Here is a 21,385-nt window from a genome sequence, read left to right on the forward strand (position 1 = left end):
GAGAGTGAATTGCTTGTTGCAAAGGGGGAGTAAATTGCTTGTAGTCAAGGAGGAGTGAAATACTACTGCTACAGGTAGGATCTGAATAACGACCGACCGACCTGCGGGACCTCGCATCGGATCGGTATCGGTCCACACCAGGACAGAAAAGGGCCCAATCACCACACAATCTACATCCAATCGGTCGGAATTGGATATAGATTGATGGGATCGGACCCTTGTCGTCCTGGTGTGTACCCAGCATTAGACTTCTTTTAGAGTCTAACAAGGATCCACATCTTTGTATGGCTGTACTGTTGCATAACTAAACCTTTATTTGTATTTATTTACACTTTGTTATATGAATAATTCATCGATATTTTCCATTTTCCTGTGAATGTAAATGCTGTGAAGGTACATTGTATAATTATTGTACTGCTGTCTCTCATTTTGTTGCATAATGCCTAGACGTGTATACAGTGAAACCTAATCCTAATGCTATATCTAGAGGAAAATTTTAAAAGGTGCATCTATGGGATAGGAGGAATACAAGCCTTGGCATGACCAAAAAGTACTGGAGATTGCAGCTTAGGTAAACATTTCCTGTACTTAACAGTAACAAGAACATTGGCACAAAGTTCAGAATCCATAAATAAATAACAAATGAACTACAAAATAAAATTTGAAACATATACTTCTATTCTAATTACAAAAAAAGCTCTAATGAGCAGGGCCCTCCCTTCCCTTTATTTTTTTCAATGTCAGAGCTGGCACTAACCAATTTGATGCCCCAGGCAAGATTTTTGGTTAATGTTCCCTAGCACCGCTGCTAGTTTTGCATTTGACCCAGCACAGCACCCCTCTCCCAGAAGCACACAGGGCAGGCGACAGGGGGGTCAAAAGGGACCTGGGGCCCCAGCCTTGTGAGGGGCCCCAAGGCTCTAATGGGCCAGGGGCTGCAGCCTTAGAAATGATTTCAAAGGTGCCAGCTGTCTGCCCACAAACCTGGATTCCTGGAAGGGAACTTACTTGGAACCCAATCCAGTTACCCCTCTCAGTCTGGACACCTTTCTGGTTACTCATACTTATGAGTTGAATGACAGCTTGCAACACAACAAACTGGCCAACACAAAATGCTAATGCTGCACCCCCCCCCCCCCCCCAAATTACATTGCATAGTGAATATTAATAATAAGAAAAAATACATTCAATATGCAATGTAATAAAAATCAGTGTGCGTGGTTGGGGGCACCAGAGATATCAGTGCACCAAGATTATTGTTGCCAGTCCTGGCAGCACAGATCACAGCAGCCAGCAACACCCAAAACCCCACACCCACAGCAAACTGCATCTAGCTCTACTCACCTGGTGGTCTACTCTTAAAGTTTAAAGTAATAAATCCTGTTGTAATCCACTGGGGGCATACATGCAAGTGCCAGAGGTGCGTGTCCAAAAAGGGGTTGTTGTAGCATTACAAAAAGGGGGTTGTGATCTCGCTGCAAGGGGTGTATGGACTCCCCCCAAATCACACATTGGTTCTTCAGATACCTGAGTGATCCAATGTTGCATCCTTGGACGCCATGGCCGATCATAAACGCAGTCAAGAGAATTCTATTTACACAAGATGACACCTGATGTATTAACATCATTTAGCACAGCTGCTGTATATAAGTACACCCTATGCATTGTCGTAACATATACATAAGATTCTACTGTGTCTTTAAATGGCCAAAGTTTAGGTTTGCTTGAAAACATTGTTGCAAGCAGACACGGTAATTGTGCAAATTATACAATTTCCCAGTGGTAAAAGCATAATGGTTTAAATCAGTGGTTCTCAACCTCTGTCCTCAGGACCCCCCAACAGTTCACGTTTTCCAGGTCACCCTACATTATTCACTGACACATTTTAAAAGATCCACAGGTGGGGATAATTAGTTCACTTGTGATTCTGTGAGGAGACCTGGAAAACGTGAACTGTTGGGGGGTCCTGAGAAAAGAGGTTGAGAACCATTGGTTTAAATTATTGCCTGTTTTTTAATTTTTTTCAATGGTTTTTGACTGTGACCTGGTCAACTTTTTAGTCTTTAATCATTTTCTTCTTCTTTTGAAGTGGCTAGAAATAGAACAAGTAGTGAATCAGATCACTGGAATGTTCACAGCAGCACAGGTTATTTCAGGAAGTGAGTGGGCTGATCTTGTTGTTTGATTGTTACTGATCTTAGAACTGCATGCGACAGTGTAGTGTCATGACATTAAGAGAAGCCAGATATACGCATGCAGCCAGGAGATGAAAATGTCATTTTAGAATGAGCAGGATTCCCTCCCCAATAGCATTGTGTAGTTCTGTGAGGCTCCTGTCGAACTAAAAGAAGATCACAATGCCTGAGTACTTCAGAGCTGATCACTGCTGTGCAATTTTGGAGAACCCTGCAATCAGATAGTCAAAACCTGTCAGACAGAGTGGAAACCCGCCCTCTGCAAGGCTGCAAATGGCTTGCGAAAATATCGGCGATCTTCGTCCATCTGCAACTCCGTACGCAAGTCACTCCCCATCAAATAATATTTCCAGTGTGTGCAGTCTGTGCATAGCCCTGACCCTTACAACACTGTCCAATAGAAACAGGCTGATTGAGGCTTGAACTTACGTGACATGCCCTCCCCAGAAACACCTGGGTATGCCTGTGATTTTCTGCCACACTCCGGAAAACGGCAGGTTGCCACCCATAAATGGTGACTTTCTGTCAATCAAGCTGTGAGGAGATTGCAATTAGATTTTTCATAGTTTTTTTTTTATTTTTGCTGTTTGACCATACTACGATCCGTACACATGCACAGTTTTTTGATAATTGATCACTGTGCTAATCCACACAGCAGGAATCAGGTCTGAATAACCCCCTTAGATTTATCCACCTCATTTGCCTGTTTAAGAGAGAGTTAGATTTGGGTGAGTTATTTAGTTTCTGCGCAGGGTAAATACTGTTGCTATATTCTTACACTGCTATTCAGATTTCAGTTTGAACACACTCCACCCAAATCTAACTCTCTCTGCATGTATTTGCCCAACCTGCAGTGAAACATGGTTTTGTCCATTTACTAAAAATGTGTTTTGCGGTCAGGTCTGAATAGCCCCCAATGTTGATCCTATGGTAATGATTGATGATGGAGATTAAACTCCTCCAAACTAGCCAGACTTGTCAAAAGCTCACAAGCAGCACTTTCTCACCATTATCAGAATAATTGTTTATTTTTATGGTGCCACAAAACTCTACAGTGCCAAACAACAAGAGTTACAAATCACTCAAAATAAATGTTGAGTTACAGTTTAGTACAAATAATGCTAAATACAGTATTTCACACTTAAAAACAGGACAAGTATGCACATGGAAAAAATGGAGGTGTATATGTGATGTGGCCCTAAAGCGGTACCATTGCCTGCACACAAGCCGCAGCAGGGGCAGTAAATAAAAAAATAATAATTTGAGAATCCCACATGGGCACAAGCTGCTGGTTTCTAGGGACAAGCAGAAGAATTTGAACATTTACACACCCACCCTCCTCACCCCCGCAGCTTCTAGAGCCTTCATCGGTTGCAGCCCTTAGATCAGTGGTGTATTATAATGGGTGCAGTGCACACAGGCTCTGAGTTAATGGGGAACCACACAGCACATGCTGTTCCCATTTTTTGCATACTTATCCCTTTGGAGTCCTGTGATGATGGTAGCAGTGCTGTGGTATTCTCTGGGCAGCTCATTATTTTACCAGTCTCAGCCTTCAGACTCTAAAGTGCTGCACTGCTGCTGGCAGAGGGGCACTCTGCTGGTGAAAGTTCGGACAGCCTGTACAGCATGTGATTAAAAGACAGTTCTTCTAATGAACTTCTAATGAACTAATGGGGCAGCACAGACAGTGTAATGGTTAGCATTACTGTCTCACAGCACTGAGGTCATAGGTTCGATCCCCACCATTGCCCTAACTGTGTGGAGTTTGTATATTCTCCCCATGCTTGTGTGGGTTTTCCCTGGGTATTCCGGTTTCCTCCCATAACCCAAAAATATACTGGAAGGTTAATTGGCTTCCAACAAAACTTAACCCTAGAATGTCTGTGTTTGCATGTACATGTGGCAGGGAATATAGATTGTAAGCTCCACTGGGGCAGGGACTGGTGTGAATGTTCAAATATTCTCTGTAAAGCGCTGCGGAATATGTGTGCGCTATATAAGAAACTGTTAATAAATAACAATAATAATAATAATAATAATAATGAGAAGCCACTACAATCACTGGGGATCCACTGGTGGTGATGGATTTTTACTCGTTGGGGGGACCTCCCCAACGTAGCCTTACTATCATAAATTAATAGTTCACCACATACTTTACATGTGTTGGAGAACACTACCTTGCCTTGTTGGTAAGTAGAGTGTTTATTTTCTACATTCTCATATCTCCCTCTCCCAGCATCCGTTGCACCTCAGTGTCTTGCGCATGTGTGCTTCTGCTTACAGGATGCAGAGACTCTGAGGAGGACAACCCAGTGGGCTCCACTGGGCATGCGCAATATCTTGCTATTATTGTGAGGTTTTGCTATTATCAGGATATCTACCATGCAGACCGGGGCTGGAAGCCGCCACTGCCAGGAACAGCGCTGTGGCATATGGGAAACGACAACTGCAGCTGTCAAAAGCAATAGGTGTTAGAATGGTCTGGGCTTCTGCCCTCGAATATTGGCGTTATCGCACTTCTGCTTTCTCAAACAGATAATGGGGCTGTTACTTCTTCTCCCCCATAATGAGCACTCATACATTTAGGGCCTTATTCTAGTTCACTCTTTCTGACAAAATCCTTCTTAGACAGACAAAACCATGTGCACTGCAGGGGGGCAGATGTAAAATGTGCAGAGAGAATTAGATTTGGGTGAGTTATTTTGTTTTTGTGCAGGGTAAATACTGACTGCTTTATTTTTACACTGCAATATAGATCTCACTTTGAAGTAAAACCCCACCCAAATCTAATTCTCTCTGCACATTTTACATCTGCCCCCCTGCAGTGCACATGGTTTTGTCCGTCTAAGAAGGATTTTGTCAGAAAGAGTGAACTAGAATAAGGCCCTTAGCCCCTGGGGCTGACAGGTCCAGTACCCATGTAGTGTTCTGAAAGAAAATTATATTTTAGCACTAATTTCCATTTGTGGAAATATTGTCAATAATATGAATTTCACACTCTTAACTCAATAATAAAATGTATTTATATATTTTTTTCTACTGCTTCATTATATGGTTATCATGATGACTAATAATTCACAAGTCTCTGTAGGAATTGAATTATGGTAACTGATCAAACTGGTTCACCCATGGAGTGGCTGCACAAATATTGCACATGGTGCTACTCTGCATTGACTAGAATATATTCAAAGAGTCAGGAGAATACATAGCCAGGAACATACGTACAGTATACAGTATGTTCTTTATGTGATCACTAAAAATCAAAAGTTGCCACTAACGTCACCTTCCTGCATATTACTGAAAATGTGGAAAATGTGCTCTTAGTTCTATTTACAGTCAGTGTTTATGTATTTTTAATTAAATAGCTGCTGGGTGGAGAACCCAGAATCTGTTTCAGATGTTCCTTCTCCTCTGCTATATATATGTGTGAGTTTAGGGTGAGTTTAATTATGGGTGAGTTATTGCATTACTCAGGTCTTTTTTATGCATTAAACACAGTGTAGGGAGATAGATGATTTAACTGCAGTCTCCGTAGCAGCTGCATGTGCTGCATTAGTCAGTTACAGCTGACATTGGGTGGTAGCTCTGCCTTTCTATGGGCTAATTCAGCTTGGTTTGTAGTTTTGCTTAACTACAACCTCAGCGATAGGCTGAGGGTGCCATCTGCACAGGTCAAGGCTGCCCGGCATGCCGAAGTCCCGCAATGCAAACACTTTCGTAAGCTCAGAAATAATAAACCATTTCTTTTGTAAACTGATCACCTAGTGTAACTCAATAATATCAAAATATTCAATGTCTACACACATTTATGTTATTCCAGGTTTTGTTGACTTGAATCTCCATGACCAGGTACATCTTTTGGAATGCGCCTGGCTTGAGATCCTTATGGTCGGATTAATATGGCGCTCCGTGGAACATCCTGGCAAACTTTCCTTTGCTCCCAATCTGCTACTGGACAGGTGGGTGACTTTTAAATCTCTCTTATCGTATACTGGAAATGTTATGTGGCATAGAGCATAACCAATGCTTCATTACAAAAATAATGCTTAGTCTTGAGTATTAATTGTGGAGAAATATGATATTTGTATGAGTTACAGAGTTTATTGCCTCAAGGCCTGAACATTGATTTTGAATTAAACGCATTTTTAGAAATCTACATATATTTAGTCCCCAACCGCTTCTCTTTCTTTTTCTCTCTTTTTCTATTTTAAAAAAAAAAAAGTTGTATTTTTTTTAAGGACATTTTTGTCTATTTTTTATGCCATCAATATTGCTAAACTAGCAACATCATAAATTTTTTCCAAATAAAAAACGCAATGGAACCCTAACAAGCCATTTCTGAAAAAGTGCTTTCAAGCACGAAACGCGTAGAAGAGGCTCATCCGTGGTTCCCCCAGTGTGCTACCCCTACTTCTGGAAAAAAGCTCCACTCGCCGCACCAAGTGCATCGTTCGGACAGACGGAGGAGGAGAAGAGACGTGCGGCATTTCCACCGGCCGCAGCACACTGATCTCCAACCCGACCAACCCTTTCCTTGGTTCTAGAGGTAGGGAAAGTTAGTCCAGCACACACCACGGACATTTACATTAGCTCAAAAGAGCTGTAAACGTTATTTTAACCCGTATTTTATTTTCAGGTGTTTTTCTCACTTATTTCTCTATCCTTTTACTTGCTCTATCCTTTTCTATACTCCTTTATATTAGCGCTCACCCCCCAATTCATATTTTATTTGTAAAAGAATATCGAGCTGCTTTTTTCCCCCTTTTTCAGCACAGTGAAAAAATGTTTTTTATGATATTTGTTCAGATTAATATAAACTACATGGAAGATAAAGTTGAGAAACTGGTGATAATGTCCAATACTGCATGAGCCCAGCAGCCTAAAGTCTTCGTGGTCCATGCATTTATACACATTTCTGCAATTATAGTGCTTTCATTCAAACTTATGAAAGTAGTACAGAGTTTAATGCACTTCTTCAGGGAATATTAACTTTTTAAACTACTACTTAATCTGCATGATCAGTGGTGGTTCCAGAGTTACCCCACCCTGAAGCCACCACTGGTGCTAACTATGGTCCCATAGGAACATTATAAGAGGCCCCTGTCCAAATGCTTCTAGATCATTAGGTCGACCCAAGAAAGGTTGACACCAGAAAGTCGACAGGGACTGAAGGTCGACAGGGCCCTTAGGTCAACCGGCGGAAGGTCGACAATGCACAAGGTCGATATTGTTTTATTTTTGTAGACGTCTACATCTAGATGTCTAGATCTGGACACTGTCTAAGTGTACAGCAGCCCTTTGCATCGCTCGCTGTGCTCACAATGCTTTGGGCACACAATTGTATTCTCCCTCCATGCCCTAGTGGATGGCAGGGCATGAAATCCCGCCTGATGTGGAACCAGAGTGTGGAAAAAAAAAAAAACCTGTCAACCTTGTGCTTTGTCAACCTTCCCCCGGTCGACCTAAAGGCCCTGTTGACCTTCTGCCTGTTGACCTAAAGGCCCTGTCGACCTTCTGCCTGTTGACCTTAGGAGTGTCGACCTTTCTTGGGCCATCCTAATGACCGTATCCCTTCTAGGGAGACCCATCTTTGCAGCAGTTGTTAATGTTATGCTCTATAATAGTGTTCTAGTTAATTTTCTGAAGCATAGTAGTACATTAGTTAATGTTGTGTCCTATTCTAGTGCATTAGTTTAATGTATACATCATACTAGTGAACTAGCGAAAAAACATATATATAGATACCTATATAGAAAAGCAGCGCTGTTGCTTTAAACAAATAAATTAATAGGGATTGCCTGAAAAAAGTACAATTTATTTAAAAAATACAATTTATACATTAAAAACAATTCATAATTGCTACATGTGAGCAGCCTCGTGTTTGAGATGGTATAATAGGCCAATTTTCAAGTCCTCTATAAAGGTATAGGGCAAATTATGGAACCACAGCTTAATGTCAGTTTGTAAAGTCTCACCAACTTTTGTGTGGGATTTTCCAGATGGTGTCCAGCTGTCATCACTGCGGTTGTGCTGTGATGGTAATACACCGCTGGAGGAAGATCTCGGACCTTGTGGGGCTTCCCAATCAGATGGATGGTGCTTTTAGTTGAAGAAATGCTGGGTATCCAATTCAAAAGCTCTTTTTGCGAAATAAAGGATGAAAGGTGATGCCAAAGTGATCACTAGAGGTCTGCTCAGGTAGCTACCAACGCGTTTCACTGAGCTCTGTCAGCTTTTTCAAGGTGATGGCTAAGTGTGGCTGCTATGGGTAATATACCCTCTTTAATTAGTTATTACTCACACATGTATCAGGCAATCCCGTAATTAACAATCATTTTACTCAAAAGAAAATTATAAAAACAGTAGAATAAACAGAAGACAGACCTTTTATGGACGTTTTCACTATTTAGTGAAAACGAGTATGGGAAACCCATGAAGTAATATAAATATTCTCCTTTTCGCCGGAGTCATAGCGTTTCAGCCTTACTTCCGGGTTCCGGGATACACTGACGTGTATACGGGTTTTGGAACGCACAATGCTTCCGGGTACCGGAACGCATTGGCGTAAATTGTCGCCTGTGTTTAGTATATGGCTTTATTCAAGATACAGGACACATTGGCTGCATATATAATAAACGGACAAATTGTTACCATACAACCATATCGCTGTTTTATAACAGCATTTATTAAAGGCACGGAAACAGAATATATTTAGAGCAAATTGCTGATATCTGTATAGGTATTTTTTGGGAGATTTGTAATCTAATCTGCAGCCAATGTATCACTGTGTCCCCAGAAATAATAATGCAGCGTAATTTAAACCAATTTCATAGTAACCATAGTAGGAGTATATGTTTAGACTCTCCATCTAATTGTTTACATTGGTACTGTTTTACCCTATTATATATTTGGCATGGACAGTAATAATAAAGCGTACAAGAATATACAAAAAAATACAAAAAATTACACAGAATTACAGAAATGAAATACACAAAATGGAATATAAAAAAAACAGAGCCGGGATAATGTAGAACATCGATATTTCAAAAGACAGGAGGAATTTAATGCTCCATATAGCATCAGTTTTTAGTCATATATAGCATCAGTTTTTAGTCTTATCTGTATACCAAAAGGGTGGACTCCTCGAACCTCACAATAAATCCATATATTTTATACAGTATTATTTTAATTTCGACAGTATTTTTATTATTAGATGTTATTCAGTTCCACCGCTTCATTCAATCCTTCTGGAAAGATAGAGTTAATTTTGAACATCCACATTGTCTCTTGTTTACATAGTCTTTGGAATCTATCCCCGCTTCGTTTAGTGGAGGGGATATGTTCCAACCCTATGATGTTAATTTCCTTGGGATCACTATTATGATGGATCGAAAAGTGGCGAGAGACACTGTGGGTCTGTACTTGGTTCAAAATGTTTCTTCTATGTTCAAGAAACCTTTGTTTTAAGGGTCTGGTTGTTAGCCCTATGTACTTCAAATTACAGCTGCAGGAAAGTTGGTATATAACATAGGTAGTGTCACAATTGATAAAACTTTTAATTACATATTTTTTTCCATCCTGTTCAGTTGTAACTGTGGTGGTCTTATTAACTATATATTCGCAAGTGGTACACTTATTTTTCCCACATTTATAGCAGCCATTGATCTTCATTTTTCCTAACCAGTTTGAACCTTTGGTCTCACTTTTTTCTGATTCCAGAAAACTGGGTGTTAGACAATTCTTTAAAGATTTAGTTCTATGGAAGATAAATCGGGGTTCTGTAGGAATAAGGGTTCTACTAGTGAACTAGTTCATGTTCTATCACATTGTAGGGCTGCCAGTATTAGCAAAACACAGTACCCCCAATTAACATTATGACATATGACGTATTTGCATAGTAAAATACAAATTTTTTAGGCGTATTCGTATTTTTGGCATTTACTATGCCAAAATACACATCTTCATATTCGTATTTATGGCACATTCATTACAAATACGAATGTATACACCATTGGGAAATACGAATAGGAATCACCATTCAAAAGAATGCTGATTCCTAATTTACTAAATTTATTAAAATAAAATACGGCCGCTAATTATCGGCAAGCTGCCGATAATTGCTGGCCAAATACGCCAGGAAAATAAACTTCAATCATATTTACGGCCGTAACCAGCACCAGGTTCAAAGAGCCGGGGCTGGTTTTAAAAAATCAGCAAACAACTGAAATCCAGGATCACCAGGATCACCAGACCTAGGGCTACCTACGGGCTCAAGAAAGGTAAGTATCAGTACTGTATGTGTGGGCTTTGGATGTATTAAAGTTTTATTTTTCATGTGTGTCCGTGTGCTTTTTTAACTATTTCTATTACTGTGGAACTACAAGTTCCAGCAGGCCCTTTAATGCCCCGCATGCTGGGACTTGGGTTCTCCAAGTCCCAGCATGCAGGGGAGGCTTGCTGGGACTCATAGTTCCACTGTATTAGACAATAGTTTTTCATTCTATTTTTCACACTCTAATCAGCCCGGTGCCCAATGCCCAGGGGTACAAGGGACAGCACCAGGCTTTAGCCTGGGCCAGTAGGTTCTGGATGGGGGGACCCCTTCGTTGGGGGGGGGGTTCCCCACTCCCCCAGGATCTGACCAGGCTGACTGGTCGGAAGGAATCAATGCTTTGGCCGGGGGGGTATAAAAAGTCTCCCCCCGGCTGTGGCATTACCCTGCTGGCTGGTTGGGCCTGGGGCTGGTTCTTAAAATATGGGGGACCCCTATTCATTTTGTACCCCGTATTTTGGGGACCAGACCTGGCCCTGGAGCCTGGGGCTTGTTTTAAAAAGTCAGCGGAGCCCTATGTCAATTGTTCCCTGATTTTTTAAAACAGACACCTGCTCTTTGAGCTTGGTGCTGGTTATGGCCGTGGGGGAAGGGGACCCCATGCCATTTTTTTTATTTAATGATTGATTTTTTTTGCCATGGCTCCATGCTACACCTTTGCCTGGATGCAGCAGTCATGGCTGTTTTTCACACCCAAGTTATGTGTGATTCATCTGTGACTTTGTATGTAATTCCTGCACTGATAAAGTCGCAGACCAGCATAAATAGTACACTGAAAGTAGTGTTTCACTGTTTCTGTGAAGAATTAAGATGTAAATTTAGTAAGAAACAAAGATATTACACTATTAATCTCTGAGTGTCTCAGTTGTGCAGCCAGGCATCTTGCTTCATATGGTGCATAGATGGTAAGTGTATGGGAACTCATCTATAGACACAAATCTTGTCAATAGCTATTTTTATTCATATATCTAAATAATTCTGCAAGTCTTAAGGTGCCCATACACTGCTGCGATGTCTCGCAGCAGTGTTCGGACACCTGATACCCCTGCAAGCCGCCGGGACCGTTATGATGAATCGCATGCATCCCTGCTTCCTGCCCGCCTTGCCGCCAGGAGGAACAGGTGGTCGGGCAACCTGCCGATCCGACCACCTGGTCGGGTCCGATGCGCATGGGACCGTGCATCGGACTTGACGGCATGTCAGGGAGGGGCGATTTGGTCAGATTTAACGGGCCGATTAGTCACAATCGGCCAAAATCTGACCAAATCGCCTCAGTGCATGGGCACTTTTAGTTTTAAACCTTTATTTTTGCAGTTCTTTTTTGTCGTTGATTTTTTGTTTATTTTTATTCCCTGTGTCCACTGATCCTTTCCTCTCCTACTTCTGCTCTCCTCTACCGATCTTTATTAGAAAAGAATATAACTTTCAGTTACAAAACAGAAGTAAATACAGTAGATAGAGTGCTTTCTTCTTATTAATGTGTTTTGTCCTTTTCTAAACCTCTCAAAGTTTCTGATACTTCTAGAAATATCACTTGTTTATAGAATCGTACATGTCTTAAAAGCAGTACCAGTCACTAGCATTTTATTTTTCGTGCCTCTAAAATACTTTTAGTGTTGATATGTGACAAAACAAAACATCTGCATTATACAGCACTTAGCTGAGATAAAAAAAAATCATAATAAAAAAATGAAGTAAAATGTGGTCTTAGGATAATTGTCATTAAATGTACTAGAGACTACTGCCTACCACAATAAAATAAGTGCATTGGATCTGAAAGAGAGCATGAATACTTTCTATTAAAAATACATTCATATATATATATATATATATATATATATATATATATATATATATATATAGCCATCCAATGCTGCCGGCACTCCCAGTGTCTCACATGCAGCTGCTCCAGGTGCCAGAAGAGTGATGAATACCAGTCCAATGACCCACCAAAGCGGGAATAAACGGCACTCGAGGAGACTTTGTAAATGCACAAAAAAGTGTATTGAAGAATACAGGTGTGTGGGGGACGTTTCGGGGTATCAGCCCCGTCCTCAGCCCCAAACCTACAGCAATCTTATACAATACAAAGCACAATATATAATCACCTGGTCCTGGAGTCACCGCAGACGCATCCACAGCCCGCCTCCGTCCGCCGGATGTGACGCGCAACATACTTCCTGTCAGCGGCACAAGATCCAGGTTGCCAGGCAACCTGATGCTTGCGTTCCACCGTACAGCGGCATGTGCGTGCCATCTGTCCGGACGTGACAAGCGCTAGCAGCGGTTGTCATTGGGTTCCCCAGGCCAGGTAAAACAATACAAAAACATAAAAAAGACACTACTCACCACCTGGATCCTGCTCCCGATCATCACCAATCATGAGACCTCATGTTGGAGTCGACCATCCCGGACCCAATGTTCCCTGATGATTGGTGATGATCGGGAGCAGGATCCAGGTGGTGAGTAGTGTCTTTTTTATGTTTTTGTATTGTTTTACCTGGCCTGGGGAACCCAATGACAACCGCTGCTAGCGCTTGTCACGTCCGGACAGATGGCACGCACATGCCGCTGTACGGTGGAACGCAAGCATCAGGTTGCCTGGCAACCTGGATCTTGTGCCGCTGACAGGAAGTATGTTGCGCGTCACATCCGGCGGACTGAGGCGGGCTGTGGATGCGTCTGCGGTGACTCCAGGACCAGGTGATTATATATTGTGCGTTTGTATTGTATAAGATTGCTGTAGGTTTGGGGCTGAGGACGGGGCTGATACCCCGAAACGTCCCCCACACACCTGTATTCTTCAATACACTTTTTTGTGCATTTACAAAGTCTCCTCAAGTGCCGTTTATTCCCGCTTTGGTGGGTCATTGGACTGGTGTATATGTATGTGTATATATATATATATATATATATATATATATATATATATATATATATATATATATATATATATATATATACAAAGGGGTGCTCACAGGGGAGCGATGGCCGGCACTCACGGAGTCTCTTCAAGGAATTCAACAGTCAACACAGCAGTGTTAAGTCAACGTTTCTGAGGTTTTTAATGTACCTCTTTCTGTCCTGACGAAAGAGGTACATTAAAAACCTCAGAAACGTTGACTTAACACTGCTGTGTTGACTGTTGAATTCCTTGAAGTGACTCCGTGAGTGCCGGCCATCGCTCCCCTGTGAGCACCCCTTTGTATATTATCTGCGGCAGGGTCACCTGGAGCAATTGTACTTTGTATGTACTGAGTGCCGGATCATACCCCCCCTCGATATATATATATATATATTTCTGCAAGTCTTAGTTTTAAACCTTTTATTTTTGCAGTTCTTTTTATATATATATATATATATATATATATATATATATATATATATATATATATATATATATATATATTTACTTATTTTTACATTAACACCCTTGGGTGATTTCTAATGTCAATTGGAATTGGCTGTGTTATGGAATTCCCTTTAAGAAATATAATTTATTTGTAAAACATTGTCCTTATTATGCTGCTCAATGCTATATTTCCCCCATAGAAATTAGTGATGGGCATATTTTAATATTTCTGAAGCGGAGGCAAACCCATGACAAACGCAAAGCCTTGCATTTCCAGGATCCCTTTAACAGGCATTTCACTTATACATAGGCTTTGAGTTTGATTCAAGTTGTACTTTCTTAGCAACAAACAGATGTGGCTCCCTTCATCTTACTCATGAATGGGTAGTGGGTGCAATTTTGCTAAATTACGATCATTCGTGTCAATATGTGGATAGTGCCACAATTGCTCAATGTATGTTCTATGTATCGAGGGTGTGACTATACACATGCACCCACGAATGTGCACATGCATTACACACACACACACACGTGCACATGGATACCCACAGGTATGTTGAAGAGTGACACAACTGTACAGTATGTGAGTCATTACAAGGTGGCAGTCTCAGTAAGTGCAATTATAAAGATAAGGGTCTGATTCTAAAGGGCAGATGTATGAAGTTGTGATAAGGGAGGAAAAGTTACAGAGTGCAGAAGTTGCGGTACTTATGTAATATCTGGGCGCCTGATTTTTTTCATCGGGTCAGAAAAATCGGTCGCATTGCGTACGACCAAATCGCATGCGATTCAATGCGATGGACCCGATTTTTACATAGGATCCAATGTTAAATGGTCCCTGAGACCCAATTTTACACTGGGTCCAATGTTAAATGCCCCCCAGACCCCATTTTTAATTGTATACCCACCCTGATGGGTAATTACTTTGTCAAATGCCCCCCCACTGTTAACGCCACGCCACGGACGCGGAATACGATCCCGAAGTGGGGCTAGTGGACGCAGATTACTTAATATGTATTCTGCGTCCGCTCGCCACGCTTCGGGCTCAGTGGCTCGCTGTGCTCACCTCACTATATAAAATCAACTCCACGCCGACGTGGATAGTGGGGGTATGAAAAGGTCGGAGGACGCGTACCACTGAGCTCGCTACGCTTCGGGTTGGCGTTGATCGTGGAGTGGCGTTAACAATGGGGGGACATTTGACGTAGTAATTACCCATCAGGGTGGGTATACAATAAAAAATGGGGTCTGGGGGGCATTTAACATTGGACCCAATGTGTAATCGGGTCTCAGGGACCATTTAACATTGGATCCTATGTAAAAATCGGGTCCATCGCATGCGATGCGACCGATTTTTCCGACCCGATGAAAAAAACGGGTCCCATTGCATCTGATCGCATGCCTTAAGTTAAGGCATGCAATAAAAAAAAATGGGCGCCCAGATATTACACAAGTACCAAAGTTGCCCATCGCAACCAATCAGCACTGACGTAACGTCTGTAATTTGCATCCTATAAAATTAAACAGAGCACTGGCTCACTTCTCCTCCCTTATCACTGCTTCATACATCATGATCTGCCCCTGTGTCTCTTGTATGTCTGATTTGTGAATTTATGCACCTGGGCATTCATCATAAGCTACATGAACTAGGGATAGCCATTGGTGGTTAACCTTAATGGTGTGATTAAACCATTGACTGAGAACCATTGATGGTGTTGCTCACCAAAGTTCACCCCTGATTTATTACTTTCACCCGTCAATCAAAGTTGGGGGGTGGGGATTCATGGTTAATGTCATGGGCAGTGCTAAGCTTTGTGTTCTGGCGGAAATGAGGAATAAAAGAAAATACATTTTGTGGTTAATGATCCAAGGTTTTTAACCAATGATGTTGAGGACCTTCCTAATGGGCTTTTTTTTGTGTGTGGCAACAATGGGAAGGCACATGAGAATCAGAACAGGTTGTCTCATGGGCATATAGTCAGTTACTCAGTATCCTTAGTGCTGCTTATTCATACTGAAAGCATAAATCAGATGGATTTTCTGCACCTACAGTCGTTGCAGATGATAATGGCTGCTTTCACTTACAAAAAATGTATCAATATTTCAGTCATTGGAAACGTATTTCTGTAAGAGATGGATGAAGGTGTGTGGTCGCATAGATGTGACTAGAGACAGATATTTCCATTTGTGTGTGTGTGTGTGTGTGTGTGTGTGTGTGTATGTATTCCTAGCTATTCCTAGGTTAGGTGTGTGTGTTTGTTTTGGATTTATACACACAGTATATAATTTGTAAGAAGGATGTACTTATGTTTGATTTGCATAGATGTGCTGTAGGTACCTAGAACAGCATGGTTATTGTCTAATTGGAAATTATCTAGTTTCTGTGGCAAAAGCTCACAGTAACTATTCAGAGGCGCAGCTGTACTCAATCACACAAGTAACCAGGTGGGATATATAGACATGTAAAAACAGTTTATTAAAAGAACAAGAATTTCATGAATTTAGTTCAAAGTGCACTCTGTAATAACACACAGACAAACAAGACAGACACCATATAACATTTAAAAGTCACTGGCATAAATGGCTATGAGGCTAGAAATGGCTCGAATTCTTTGGGCATATGCAAAATAATGAGGCAGAACACCTATAGTTACCAGTCCCGCTCTTGGTGTATACTCATTGGCAGTATTTGTAATCCTGGGATAGTGATGATATTTGCCAGGTCACAGTTTCCCTTCCTTTACCAGAGTTGCGCTCCAAACAGCTGTAGTAATGGAGGTACTTCTGCACCAACCAGAGTCGAGCAAGCCGCTCTCTGTCAAGTACAGGCAGCGGTGGTTGTTTGAGCCGGGGCAAAGTACAGTTCAAATGCGTTTCTCCGCCTATGTATGTCACATCAGCGGCTTCCTCAGTTGAACTGTGGAGCTGTATAATATCGGCTTTTATATATGCCGCTTTCCTGCGGCTTGTTAATGCCGCACTTCCGAGTTTGTGTTCCAAGCCTCATTCTGGTTCTCACATATTTGTAGCCTCTCGTGGCCATCTTAATTATGCGTTCCATGCCTCTTTGTGGACTCAGGGCCATTCCCTTTTATCTTAGGCTCTGGCGGCCATTTTTAATATGCGTTCCACATCTCTGTGGATCATACCTAGTTCCTTGAGCCATCCAAGTCTCATTTTAACAATCGTCCATTGCCCAATAAAAAAAAAATCTACAGAGCCAAGCATCTCCTCTCATGTAAGCCTCATTGACAGACTTTTCATTGTTAGAAACCATTCTCAACATCTCAAGTTATTTATTTATCAGGTTTCTGCCTCTTTATATTCCGCCATTCGAGCCCAAGCCCTATTTTTACCATAAATATATATATTTCATACATTTTTAACAATAGTGCCAGGATAATCATGCGTACATTAAGAAACATATTATAGTAATATTATATAATATAAATATACATAGAATTTGTTTTATATAATTATGAATGTAAATATAATAATAATGAAAATAATAAAAATAATAATGAAAAATAATAAGTATAAATGAATAAATAAAAATAGAAATGAATATACACAAATAAAAATAGATATAAACATAAATGTAAAAATAAAACTGTAAATAAAAATACAAATAACAATAAATGTGGTCACATTATTAAAAATTACCCCAAATCTACCCAAATTCAATTTGCATACTTGCCCCAAATCCCAAGCCAGTAAACAGAGGGACACTGATTAAATGTTAAGTTCTATACTGTAATTGAGGCTCAGTGGATTTAGAGTCCGCAGACAGAAAATCCAGTAGGCCTCTCTTTTGCACAACCGAACATATCTATCACCTCCTCTGGGTGTATTTTTGACATGCTCTATCCCCACCATCTTGATGCCTTTCATTTCCCCTCATTGGCACCCTGCCATATGTCTATATAATCTGTTGTTATGGCTGAACTTTAATATATTTCGCTTATGTTCCATAAATCGCACATGTAAATTTCTGATGGTGCGGCCGATGTATTGAAGGCCACACCCACAGGTCAGAAGGTTAATAATATATTTTGTTTTACAGTTAATAAAACCCTTAATCGGGAATGTTTCCCCTGTAACATATGAAGAAAAATTGATAGTTTTTTTTATCAATTATCATACAAGATGCACATGATTTAGTTCCACCACCTATCCCTCCACACACATGATATCCCTCAGGTTCTTCTGGTAACCATGTGGAGGACACACTGACTTTACCCCTTTCTTTGTAGAAACTGGGTGCCAATCTGTCTTTCAGATTCCGGGATTTTCTGAACACTATCATGTTCTCAAAATTAATTTCCTTGTTTAGAATCTTGTCTGATTTAAGTAAACACAAATTCCTTTTCACTATTTTCTTTATTTCAATAGCTTTGATGTTATATTGTGTTACAAAGACTGCACCCTTTTCTTTTCTTTCTTGGGTTTAATCCCTGGTACCCCTTTGTCTCCGATTTGATCTGGAATAACCTGTTTTATGAGCAATAAATCCCTCTCTGTTTTTCTTACCAATGACAGTGATTCATCAAGGATTTTCCTGGGGTAGCCCTGTTCCAGAAAGGCCTCATATAGTACCAGGATTTGTTTAGCAAAAGCAGCATTAGTTAAAAATTTCTCCTGATCCTCAAGAATTGACTCTTGGGGATGTTGTTTTTCCATTTATTATAGTGATTACTATGATAATTCAAATAGCAGTTTTGGTCAACACTTTTAACGTATCTTTCCATCACTTTTTTACCTTCCTCTATTGTGAGGGCGATATCCAAGAAATTAATAGCACCCTTGTGAAAACTACTAGTGAATTTCAAACCATATTTATTATCATATAAACTATTAGTGAACTGAACAACTGAATCGTGATCCCCATCCCAAACAAAAAATAAATCGTCAATGTATCTGCCATACAGGTCCAGGCCTGCCCGAGGTCGCGCCCCCAAATGTGCTCCTCCTCAAAGTTCCGCATGAAGAGGTTAGCAAAACTCAGGGTGAACCTGGTCCCCATGGCGGTGCCGTGTGACTGTAAAGAATAACTAGAATCATAAATAAAATAATTGTGAGTAAAAATAAATCAAATATATTGTGTAATAAATGTCCCCAGGTCACCCGGCATTGCAGGGTCCCTAGATAGATAATATTCCACTGCAGCTATGCCTAGCTCATGATCGATATTAGAGTAAAGGGCTTCAACATCACTTGTAATGAATTAGTAGCTTTCTTTCCAATCAATTTCTCTGTTTTTTTGTAGAAAATTAGTAGTATCTTTAATGTATGAACGTAATTCACGAACATACTTTTGTAGATGACTGTTGACAAAAAAAGAAAGATTATTTGTCATTGACCCTATCCCTGCGATTATCGGGTGACCTGGCGGACATATAAGTGTTTTGTGTACTTTGGGAAGAAAATAATACATGGGGGTGACCGGATAAGGAACAAAAAGAAAACCGTGGGTGTCCTTGGATATCGCCCCCACAGCGAGTCCGTCATCCAGCAGATGACTGAATTCTCTTAGAAACTTCGGATTAGGATCTCCAAATAGATTTTCGTAATAATTTATAATTATTGTCTAATTAGTTCTTGGGGCAGGTACAACTGATATTCTCATTGCAAGCCCCCTACCCCCCTGCATAAGCCTGATGCCACAGAGTCTGTGGAGCTTGCTGTGCCACACTTCCACCTGCAGCAAATACCTCTTGCTGTTGTGCTTTTGTGCACCCAGCAAGAGCCAAACTAATGCCACCACCAGGTGTCAACACAGCTGGAAACATCTGCAGCTGGCCATCTCATGATCAGCTGGTCCAAGAAATGCAAGCATAATGCATGAGAGCACACACTATAAGAAACAGAGAACCATAATCACACAGTCAATACAATATCTATATGAGGTTTCCGGGAAGGTTGCGCCGTGGACTTGGGGTGGTCACCTAGCTGCAAAAGTGTACACTATTTACAATAGGTTAAAACAAAATATCTAAGCCTAATACCGGTACACACATACATTGGGTAAGTAGGGTAAGGGATAACACACAGGGGGCATGCCTTTAGGTGTGATCACACTTATAATCAGTCTGGATGAAAGTCAGTTTCTGTAGCCTTCAACAAGGATCCAGCCCAGCTCCATCCCCCTTCGCCGCACATCGCATACATAATTATCGCATATGCTCTAACATATGCGATAATTATGGCAAAGGACAGCTCTTGCATTAAGAGCTTTCCTTTGCGGTGAGAGTCAGCGGGTCCCACCAGGACGAGGCGGCTCTCCCCTTCCTCCCTTACCGGCGCTGCTGCGTAGGGCTCTCCTCCCTGCACCCGGAAGAGGATCATAGTGCAGGGAGGAGGAGGTCACAGGTTCGGCCAGCACAGCTTTGTGCTGTCCGAACACAGATGAGGGGGGGTCAGGGCGGCATGGCGGGGGACAGTGTGGGGTGGCAGTGGGTCGCGTTAGAAGCCCATAGGCGATGCCCCCTGTCGCGGTAACCCGGCGGGGGATGATTAGAGCATCCCAAAATGCGTGAAAAAAACAGATTACGGGCATTTTACAGCATTTTTAGTTTAGAGAATCTCCCCCATGCATGATGACCACTGATTTTTTGAAAAGGTGAGAGTTCAGAAAAAAGGTAACTGTAAGGATAATCTATAAATCAGGGTGTGACTTGCCCATATGACATATGACATATGCCAAAAATGGGGTGTGGCTTTATGGAATGCATGTGGCTATCTGGAAAGTGCATGGCTCAATGCTCCAAATCACAGATTTTTGCCACTATGGGGGGTTCGAGAGGTACTCCTGGGAAGTGCTATGGCTGCAAGTGCCAGCTCCTACATAGTGACAGGAGCCAGATGCTGCACATAACATTATGTTTAAAACTGGCTCCTGCCACTGAGCAGGAGCAGGCATTTTGATGTCACCACTCTGTGACACCAGGGTGCGGCTTGCATTCATTTAGTAATGCTACTGTACAGTAGCGCACGCAGGGGGGGTTTATGAGTACCCAGAAACCCCCCAGGAGTCTAAGGGTCCTCAGCTTAAAGCTGAGGGTCCCCTCTTTCCATGGGTATAAGAATTGTAAAAATCGGCCCTTGGGAATCGGAGATATCTGACTTTAAAGCTGTGGTCCCCATCCAAGCCTGTTAATTGTTATTCCCAGTCAGATATTTCAGGTTCTGTCTGACTTAGAGTTTTTCTGAGGGTATATTCCAAAAGCTGGGACTCTCCCCCTTTGATGGACACTAGTAGCTTGTCTCTACTGTTCCCAGAACCAGAGATATCAGCCTTCCAGCAGCTGGTTACTGCTCCAGCTCCACACACCTGGTATGTAGTATTATATGCTCGTGGGCGGATTGCTCGGCCTCCTGAAAACTGATCCCCTAGTCCCCTGTACCATTTGGTAGGTGGGATTCTCTAGTTTTTAATTCCATTAAAATCTAAGAAATCTATTTCTGGAAACTGGAGATATCTGCAGTCAAGCAAGCTCTCCTCCC

At 41.4% G+C, this 21,385-nt stretch overlaps 1 protein-coding gene across 1 annotated transcript in view; it reads left to right on the forward strand.

Moving 5' to 3' along the window:
- Positions 1-21,385, forward strand: part of ESR1 (estrogen receptor 1) — a 213,229-nt gene that overhangs the window by 161,647 nt on the left and 30,197 nt on the right. The window contains exon 5 of the mRNA XM_083176201.1: positions 6,019-6,157. Coding sequence (XP_083032327.1) covers positions 6,019-6,157 — 139 coding nt within the window. The remainder of the gene's footprint in view (positions 1-6,018; positions 6,158-21,385) is intronic.

The sequence above is a fragment of the Crinia signifera genome, chromosome 3, assembly GCF_055691185.1.
Source record: "Crinia signifera chromosome 3, ASM5569118v1, whole genome shotgun sequence".
Taxonomy (NCBI): domain Eukaryota; kingdom Metazoa; phylum Chordata; class Amphibia; order Anura; family Myobatrachidae; genus Crinia; species Crinia signifera.